The sequence below is a fragment of the Acanthopagrus latus genome, chromosome 5 (genome assembly GCF_904848185.1).
Source record: "Acanthopagrus latus isolate v.2019 chromosome 5, fAcaLat1.1, whole genome shotgun sequence".
Lineage (NCBI taxonomy): Eukaryota > Metazoa > Chordata > Actinopteri > Spariformes > Sparidae > Acanthopagrus > Acanthopagrus latus.
Genome location: NC_051043.1, coordinates 1,262,283 through 1,272,895, shown reverse-complemented (window position 1 = coordinate 1,272,895; position 10,613 = coordinate 1,262,283). Strand labels below are relative to the sequence as shown.

General features: G+C 43.0%; 1 protein-coding gene across 4 annotated transcripts in view; it reads right to left on the bottom strand.

The window, feature by feature from the left end:
• The window catches only part of LOC119019399 (tight junction protein ZO-2-like), a 128,606-nt gene that overhangs the window by 56,158 nt on the left and 61,835 nt on the right, over positions 1 to 10,613 (bottom strand). For all 4 annotated transcript variants that reach the window (XM_037097934.1, XM_037097936.1, XM_037097938.1 and 1 more), the window contains 2 exons: positions 7,533 to 7,657; positions 7,100 to 7,202 (listed from right to left, as the gene is read on the bottom strand). In XM_037097934.1, coding sequence (XP_036953829.1) covers positions 7,100 to 7,202; positions 7,533 to 7,657 — 228 coding nt within the window. The remainder of the gene's footprint in view (positions 1 to 7,099; positions 7,203 to 7,532; positions 7,658 to 10,613) is intronic.

The following is a 10,613-nucleotide window of genomic DNA, read 5'->3' as shown; positions in this document are numbered from 1 at the left end:
TTAAACTCACAGGACATGCATCGCCTTCCATTGCACATGGCTCACTTAGGCCTCAAGGTGAACTTTGGGAACTCCTCTCTGGAACCCTCTCAGATTGCTGTGGCTTTGAACATCGTCAGTATGAGGACCAGCCACTCACTTCAGCTTGGAAGACATCATCCATCTTCTTCTACTCTTCCCATAATGCAAGGTCAGTTTCTTTGCCTCTTGGGCATATTGAGAGCTGCCTCAGCCTCTGTTTCTTTGTTCTTCATTCTGGATGCCAGAGCCCCATCTATTCATGTGCAGTACCAAAGGAGGTAGAGGTTGTTCTCTGACTAAGTTCCGATTTGAAACACACTTCATGTATGTTTTTAGTGACAAAGTGTTTTGTGTTCCCCTCATTCCATTGCAGAAAATGGATCAAAACTTTTTGTCTGCCATGATGGCGGCACGCCAGAGGTGCTACTGCTAACGTGAGTTGTCCAAAAACCTTCTTTTTAGTAAACTCTGTGCACACAAACAATTTTCTCAATGCTCGTGTTCATGTGTAGAGACCCTGGTCATACTAAGAGCAAAGTTTCATGTTGTGTCGAGCCATCTTAGTAGCCCTTTTTACACAGCGTCTCTGCATTATCTCCAGAGCGGTGGTTCGCCAATTCTCCACCGATGGTGATTCACACAGAGTGAAGCATCTCCGCTGTACTGCCATGTAATTCACACAGAAAGTGGTCGTTGCGGCTCCTTAAGAGGCGTTACGGTATACGTCATGATGATGACGTCGGTGTTTCCCAGGTGTCCTCCCCGTCAATCTAAACCCGTAGACAGTTTATAATGATATGGATGCTGTTATAATGTGTAGTGATTGAGATCCTGACCCACCAAACATCCTGGAAAGTGACAAAGTTACATTTTTCGCACTAAATTAGTTACATAATCACCATCAGTAAACTGGACACTGTCTGACTCCCTCATTTGCGGGGGCGGAGGCTGTTTTCTGGGGGCAAGTTCCCTGAAGTCTCGGTTAGAAGGGCTGACAGTCGCAGTGATTTATTTTCATCACGAATACTTGGTGAGTTAAAGTTTTTTGACTGTGACAAATGCTGTTTTTCAGGCAGAAATGTGAGGAAGTGTCAGTAGGACAGTTGGTAGACAGTTACAGTTTCTACGTTACTTTTGTTTGGTCCTGTAACATTGCTTTGTGATAGTTGAGTGAGGGACCTGTGCAGTTATCAGACTAGTCAGACCGACACGCCCCCGGTCCGCGCCTCTGGCTTATCCGTTCACACTGGGACGGCTCACCAATAATGCGGCCCTGATACTACCTCCAGAGGCGGATCAGCGCAGGAGCGAAATTTCCCCCCTCTCTGCATCTGAAACTTTCACACAGAGGAGGATGCAGAGAATTGGCGCAGGATCCCTGCATGCTAATGGCAGTGTGAATGGGGCTAGTGTTTTAAAAATAGCGATTTTGATGCCAGCATAAAAGTGCCCCTGCACCTCATTGAAAATTAGCTTGCCCAAAAACAAAACTACTACTATCTTAAAAGTGCCTCTTTCATTGTAATTATGCTTTTACACAAAGGTTTGACTCATATTGAATCGCAAATAAAGCCTTGGTTGCTTTATGGCGAAAGTTTCACTTTAATGTGAGACACAGGCTGGTATATCCTGCAACACTGATCTTTACATGCAAGGGACAAAAGAAAATATTCTGAGACAGCAAGGAGGAGAAGTAGTTTATGCAAGATTTTAAATTGAGGACCATGGGACTTGATACTGAGAACATGACAAAGTGAATGTGAACCTATGGAAGTAAGGTAATTTTTAGTTTGATGGGTTTGTTGGACCGGATGGTTGTGTCATCTGGAAACCACTTTTGCATCTCACGGTCCAAGTCAAGTTTGTTTAGTTCAGTCCATGTTCAGTCAGGATGAAAAGGGGTTGCTTAGCAACAGTGAGTTCTGGGTTGCTTTGCTTGAGGGTTTATTGCTTTTGTTAATCTTTGTTTTTGTGTTAAGACATTTGAGTTGAGTTGTCAGACATTGTATTTGAGTTGGCCTAATAACGCTCTGAACAGTTCAAAGAATATTTGTTTTGTTAAAATAACAACCATGATAAATTACAGTCACAACCACGGTACTATTATAAGCTTGAGAATTATGGCTGACAGGTATATTAATACATCGTGGAACATAAATGGATGTGGAAGCCACATTAAAAGGAGGAAGGTTCTGACATATTTGAAATCCAAAAATACAGATATAGCATTTATTCAAGAGTCGCATATGATGGGGGATGAGGAGGCAGTGAAATTTTAAAAGAGCTGGGTAGGGAAAGTTTATAGTAGCTCCTACTCGAGCAAAAGGAATAGGGTGATGATTCTCATCGACAAAAATCTAAGCTTTGGTTTGCGAAAACAATACAACAACATGGAAGGACAACTTATTTGTATTGAAGCCTTGATTAATGGGATTAGGACATTATGAGCAGACCCGGTGGTAAATCTTCACCCCAAGACAGAGCTGCAATTAAGATGTTGGCAGAGAACATGAACCTAGTAGATATATGAGAGAGAATACACCTTTTACTCTCACTGCCACAAGTCACATTCAAGGATAGATTTTTTCCTGATATCAAACACATTATTAGACTCAGTTGTGAACTGTGAGATAGGTGCCATTGCCCTCAGCGACCATGGCACAGTGGAGTTACATGTTGACTTGAACTCAGACAAAGTAAAAGGGGATCGATGGAGGCTCAATACCATACTGCTGAAAGAAAACATTTTTAGTGACACATTTTCAAAGGATCTTAAATCTTTCTTTAAAACTAGTATTGGCTTCACAGAAAAAATATCCTCTGTTTGGGAAGCATCTAAGGCATTTATAAGGGGGAAAATCATTGCCCACTCTTCAAAAGTGAAAAGGAAAACAGAAAGAAAGAAGAAAGATTAGACCAAAAGATACATAATTTCGAAAGACCTGGAAAGACGCAATCTGCAATATCAGCTACACTATATATGTAATTAAAAAAAACTGAGTATGCTTTATTCAGACTTAATTCCATTTTTTATGAAGGAGGTGAAACAAATGGCAGACTATTAGCTTGGCAACTGAAACAAGATAATTCTAATAACACTCCAATGATTAAAAAGGGAAATGGAGTAGAGACTGTTATAAAAACCTCTACACATCCATCTGTACGCCTGACAAAGAAGAAGTTGAGACATTTTTCCCAGGTCTTAACCTACCTACCATCTCTAGTGAACAAAAGGAACAGCTGGTTGCTCCTCTAACAGAGGAAGAAATTAGAACTACTATTCTAGAGTTTTTAAGTTGGCATATATGCAAGCTCTGTGGTCCTCCAGTAAACTAGAAATGCTAGCTACACAGATGTTGTTGCATGTGGTTGAGGTTGTGGTCTCTCCCTCGATGGCCTTTTTAGTGTTTTTCCCCAAATTTGACATCATGCCAGTTTATATTAAGTTAGTGGCATACACTGTCTTACTGTAGGCTAATCGGGTTGATGAAAGAGTAGATTTTTAGACTTAAGATGCGGGAGCGTGAGATCGCCCTGCCGTTCACATGCTCACCTAACCGGAAGTCCAGTTATTTTATAGCTTTAGTGTCACACACACCCGGGACACTTATCAAATGTTTTTTGAAAGTTACAAAAACACTGCCTATTCGCCTCAGGCACAAGCTCATACACACAAAGGATAGCGCTCTTTACCTTATCACGAACCAGACTGTATTCAACTGAACAGGCCTCCTGAGTCTTACCAATTAATTTACACTGTAACAAAACTGCATAACACATCCCTCGGCCACTGCAAAGCAACTGCAATAGGCTCAAATGTACTGAAATATGAGTCTATCGAGGGGGTCAAAATAACTCACTGTCCACCACCGACTGTAGCCAATCGCAGTCAGGACATCAAACCAGATAAGGTTTCACTACAGACACATTCCTCGAGGCTGTAACCCAGCCAATCTCTGCTATCCGACATTCTCCACTAGTGCTGAACTTGAAGTACTAGGGTGGGCTATAGAACTGCCAGTCTGCGGTCAAGAAGGCAGACACCATTGCCTTTGCCTCATTGCAAACTCTCCACATCCTGGCCCTCACTGAGACCTGGATCAACCCAGAAAACACTGCCACTCCAGCTGCCCTCTCATCTGCCTACTCCTTTTCGCACTCAGTTTACCCATTTACTCCAATGCCCAACCAGAAAGCACCTTCCCCAACCCTCACCTCCGATGGCCTTACCTGCTTCAGCCCTCTCTCCTCTGAAGATGTTCTCACACTAGTCACGTCTAACCATGCCAGCACCCATTCCCTGGAGCCAAATCCCTCCTCCCTTCTCCAAGACATCTCTCACAACATCCTGCCATTCCTCACTCTGGTCAACTCCTCACTCGCTTCAGGCATCATTCCAGCTCCTTTCAAGACAGCCACAGTGAAGCCACCCCAAAGAAACCCACCCTAACTGGCATCCGAAACTACAGACCTGTATCTCTTCTTTCATTCCTCTTGAAACCCTGGAACGTGCAGACTATATCCATATAACTGCCATATCTTTCAGAAAATGACCTCCTTGACTCTAATCAATCAGGCTTTAGGACTGGTCACTCCACTGAGAAGGCCCTCCTCACAGTGACTGAGTCGCTTTGTGCCACTAGAGCCTCGTCCAACTTGTCAGTCCTCATTCTCCTGGAGTTATCCTTTGCATTTGACACAGTCAACCACCAAATCCTCCACTCCACACTTGGCTGAACTTGGCATTGCTGACTCTGTTCTAACCTGGTTCACGTCTTTGCACCTGTCAGGTCACATGGAATGGCTCCTTGTCCAAAAACTGCTTTCTGGAAACTTGTGTCCCCAAGGCTCAGTATTAGGACCCCTTCTGTTTGCGATATATACACTATATCACCAGACTCTGCAATCACATCGCATGGATTCTCCTACCACTGTTATGCTGACGACACCCAGACTGGCAGACATCTCCACTTGGACAGCTGTGAATAACCTCAAACTCAACCTTAGAAAAACTGAACTCCTCTTCATCCCGTGGAAAGCCTGCCCTCGCTTAGATCTGTCAGTCACTGTCGAGGATGTCATGGTATGGCCTTCGTCGACATCAAGGAGCCTCAGCACTACAATGTCACTACTGTGGCCTGATCCTGCAGATTTGCCCTCTACAACATCTGCAGGATGTGCTCTGTCTTCACAAAAGACGGGACGTAACTCCTGGTCCAAGCTCTGGTCATCTCCCGCCTAGACTACTGCAACTCCCTCTCGAACTGCTAGCATATATGACTAATCCATTGCAGCGTATCCAAAATGCTGCATTGCGCCTCGTTTACAATCTTCCCAAATTCTCCCATGTGACCCCCCCCTCCTCTGTGACCTCCACTGGCTTCCTGTTGCGGCCCGCATCTGATTCAAGACAATGGTGCTGGCCTTCAAGGCCATCAACGTAACTGCACCTGTCAGCCTCCAAACACTTGTCAGTCCACACGCCCCAGTGAGGCCATTCCTGCATGGTCTCTGCAGCCTACCCACTGGTAAAACAGGGCTCCCACAGGCTGTTAAGATTCAGCTCCTGTCATTACGTAATAAATGGAGTCATTATCATAAGCCAACCTCCTCTCTGCAGTGATAGGAGATATCCGAGAGGGGGGCGTTCATCCCTGAGGTGAAGTTCGGTGTGTCCAGCAGTGAGACAGCAGTGTTTCACAATGTTGTTGCTCAGAGCTAAACACGCAAATAGCTCTGTTGTTGGTTGTAAAAATCAACACAAGTGCCTATATTCTTTCCCAGCTACAGAACAACGGAAGAGACAGTGGTTGCGTTTCATTTTTAATGACAACGTGCTGGCTGCAGTTTGTGTATGCTTGTGTGTGTGTGTGTGTGCTATCCACTTCACATCGGACTGCTTCAGTAATGAGGGTCAGTATCAGTACTGGCTTTGCCTCGACACTGACCCTCATTGAAGGATCAGTCTTAACCATACCGGACCAAGCAACTGTACCCGAGCCGCAGTTTGATAGTATTTACAGTTGCCTATGAGTATGGTGAAGTCAGCTGGAAATTGGCAGACTAGTTAGCTCCGCTTCGGTGTGCTATGCGATGGTGTCTGAAGCGAGTTTAATGTTAATAATATTGATAGAGCCAAACACAGCTTTCGCTAGCTGTTAGCCATTAGCTACATGGTAGTATTTGTAACAACGTATAGAACAAACTAACACTATTCAGACACACTAAACATTCTGAAACGTTCCTGCTGCAGCCGCAGAGTCTATACTCCTTCCGGAGCCTCTCCTTCTGGGTCCAATTCTGGGTCAAACTGGTTTAGTTGAACGAAAGCATCTCCGCGAGGGTTATATCCAACAAAACATTAGCGCATGCTACCGCTAGCGTAAGAGGCATTGTCTTCCTGAAAGGGACACGAAGCCGGCAAGTAGGCGTTGACAGATGGAGCTCATTAGCATTTAAAGGTGCAGGCACAGAAACAGCCTTCTCTCAGTAGAGCTCAGCAGAGCGACTTTTAGACAGCTGAAATTCAGAACCACGGATGGGTTTGGGGCAATGCATATCGAATACAGTCTTGTTGGACCTCTGACAGCTGTGTGAAATTGATGAAAAACAGTATGGGACCTTTAATGTTAAATGGTTATCTTTGCTGTTTTAAATATGAGCATTTATCATGGACCTAGATAAAAAAGAACACTGTTTGTTTACATGTTTAAACAAATAAATAAAAACTTTAACAAAAAGAATGCCATGACATACATTTTCTTTACAAGTGTATGTAAACTGTTGACCACGACTATAGGTGGTTTAAACAGTGTGGCTGCTGTTAGACAGATACAGCCTGATCATTAAGTCATGCAGCTAATGTTGGCCATCCTATTAGCTGACTACCAATCTCATCAAAACTTATTGGGGTCGATTCTATTCTATCCAAGTTTTTTTCGAAATCCAATCAATTTTGTTATCCTGCTGACAAACCAAACAACTAATCAACAAACAAAAAAACCCAGGTGAAAACTTAACTTCCTTGGTGGATGTAATAATGCTAATAATAATTTCCTTGTGAGCAGTGCATACTCACTATTCTGGCCACTTTTCCACATTTACGGAGGGACTGCACAGCAAAGGAATGAGGCACATTGTCCATGGGGATGGAGTTGACCTGAATGACGCGATCATTCTCACTGGACAATAAAAGAGAAAGAAAAAAGAAAAATCCTCAGTCAACCGTATAAGAAAATGTTTTACAGATCACACAGTCCTTTGTATGTAATTCCACTACACTTTATTGCAGAAACAAATTGTTTGTCCTAGATTGATTTATAGGTTGTAGATGCAGATAATCTGTGAGTCAGTGAGATCATTAGCATTTTGACTGAAATGAGAGTTAAGTATATAGAGTGACTAGCAGCAGTAATTGTAGTAGAAGTGTAGCTTAGTATTCGACAGGTATACAGCAGCAGTTCACTGAAGTATCTACCATGAGGATTTTGGTCACTTTTCGACAGACTTACAAGAGTAATCCATCTGCTGGTCCTCCCTGCAGCACATCTGACACGATGATTGACGTCTCACCATTATCCACGTTGGGGTTGTCACGCCCACCTGACACAGCAATGCCAAAACCCATCTTAGAGTCCTGCAGGAAAAGAAATCAGTTAGAGAAAGACTTATACAAAAACTGATTTTTGGAACTATAATGATGTTTACTTTTCTATCCAGTTAGGATGATTGTGTGTTTCATCTTCATTGTAAAATACATTGCTGCTGATGTCTACACTGTCTGTTAGGATTATGCTCAACAGCAATGTTTTTTTCCATTGTGTTACCTCACTGTACTGCACTTAAGTCATAGGCAGGTGGTTGGCTTGCACAACAGGCACAAGACAAGCAGGACATTGACACCAGAGAGGAGTTTGTATCTCACATAGTATAAGGTATAGGCTATTAAAACTTAATTCATGATTCGATTCAATTTCCAATTTCAATAATCTTTTTCAGCACTGACGGCAATGCTGTAGTTCAACTCACATTCGGATTTGTGAAGATCAACAGATCATTGGGTTTAGGCCCTGACAAGTGCGATTTACATTTTCAAATGATTCTTTGAACCAACAAAACATGTATTATGTATGTATTATCATGTCTTCTTCGAGACAGGATAAGTGTCTGGAAGACCAGCTAAAGGAATGCCAGTTGTATCATCTTTGCAGAAATGGGTAGTAATGTGTTACATTTGCTCTGTTTACATGTATCTGAACAACTTTTACTGTTATATTTAGAAGCTGTGGTACTAAAATGGGGCTACTTTTAGTTATTTTATGCCTTCATGCACATTCTGTAAACAGGCAGGTGGTCAACAAGTCCCAGGACTGCTGGTGCTGTTATCAATCTTACCACAGTTGTGCCTCCACATGACTCTGTTCAAAGCAGCAGGAGGATGTCTTTCAGATTGCCAAAAATAATTATGTATAAATTAACAGTGCAGAGCGCAGTGGGCTGCAGTTGAATTGAGTCAGAAGAACAGCAGAGAACTGTAGAGCTGTAAATATATACGCACAGTATACGATGCTTGAAAACTACGGCTACTGTTCCTGCTTTCTGCCCTCATGTAAATATTCATTGCCTTGCATTTAACTAGTCATGCCAACTGGCGTAACCTGATCAAATGAGAAAGAAAACTAGATACTAAATTATGCACATGAAAACGAAAAACAAAAGACAAAACTTTTTTCATGTGGACATAACATATGTTTTGACCACAAGTTGTCATTGTCAGGTCTAAATAAAGAGGTGAGTCTATTATACACAAGATTTCCTGATTTATTTGCCAAATCATGATATAAAAAAGGAGACAACAACCAAAGAATGCAAAATGAAATTCTATTCCTAATAGTGTATAATAATGAAATATATGAGATATACAGACTGGGAATATTGTCCGGGTGTGATTGTGGCAGATTATCTAATCAGAAGGTGATGATTTGTTATTGTGTCACAAATAAACACAGGTGTCTGTTCACGTTTTTACCTGATGAACACCATCTGTCTTGTTGATATAATTCTAGTCATTTCCACAACAAATAAGATGTGAGAAAAGTCAGAAGTGTGCCGGTGTTCTTTTTTTGTACAATAACTCAAGTAGTTGTTTTGATGTTTCCTGTTCCTCTACTTGAGTAACTGTTCATGAAAAGTACGAGTACTTTTACTTGAGGTTTAAGCTACTCTACCCATCTCTGCACATCAAATCAAATCAAATCAAGTTTATTTATAGAGCACTTTTCATACACGCACGTGCAGCACAAAGTGCTTTACACAAGAAAAACAGAAACATGATAAAGAATAAAGAAAGCCCCTCCCTCCCACCCCCTATACAACATACCCGCACACACACACACACACACACACACACACACACACACACCTGCACACCCTTATTACTGGCAATAGGGAGACATGGCAAGGCACTGAGGATTAAGGAAGTGCCACCTTTGGGGCCGTCCACACTGGGAGGAGTAACAGGCTGTGCCACAGGGGGCACCAGTGCCCAGGCCCCCCGACCCTGACAGACAACAGCTGGCCGGGCCAAAGGGACCCAAGGCTCTCCGGCAGGCTGTTCCACAAATGAGGGCCATAGTGGCTAAATGGCGCCTCACCGTGGGTTTTAGTTCTTGGTTTTGGTATGAATAAAAGGCCAGTGCTGGAGGACCTAAGGGTCCGCGAGGGTTGATATGGTAAAAGCAGGCCAGAGAAGTAGGAGGGCGCAAGGCTGTTAAGACATTTAAAAACCAGTAAAAGAACCTTAATATCGATCCTGAAGCAGCAAGGGAGCCAATGCGGTGACTCTAAAACTGGTGTAATGTGCTCCCACCCCCTGGTCCTCGTCAACACGCATGTGGCTGAGTTTTGTAATAATTAGAGATTTAGAATACTCTTTTTGGGAAGACCAGAGAGCAGGGCATTACAATAATCTAAGCAAGAGGAAATAAAAGCATGCATTAGCACCTCCGTACTGGCCTGGGAGAGAAATGGGCGGACTCTGGCTTTGTACTTAGGATGATAAACACCTATTGTCGTCATATTTCTGATATGTGGAATAAAATTCAGCTCAGAATCAAAAATCACGTGCAGATTTTTTACTGATTGTGTTGGTTTAAGATCTTGTAGTTTTGGTAAAAGTTTCTCTCTCTGGCCTTCAGGAGCTATAACTAAGACCTCGGCTTTGTCCTGGTTGAGCTGTAGGAAATTCACTGCCATCCATGACTTGATGTCTACAATGCAGTTAAAAAGGGCATCAACAGGCACTGTGTCCTCAGGAGACACAGCAATGTACAGTTGTGTATCATCGGCATAACTATGGAAGCTGATGCCGTGTCTCCTGACATCCCCAAGAGGAAGCTTGCAGAGATTAAAAAGAAGTGGACCTAAAAGAGGGGGCACTTCTGGTACTGTCACATCTCCACCCGGCGCTGGAGCTGAACGGTTAGCGGCCCGTTTCACCGCGGGACAGCAGAAAACCCAGCTGGGAATGCACTAGCCTCCCACATTACCACACATTTCCCCTGTCCCACAGATTGACGCCACAAATCCATCTC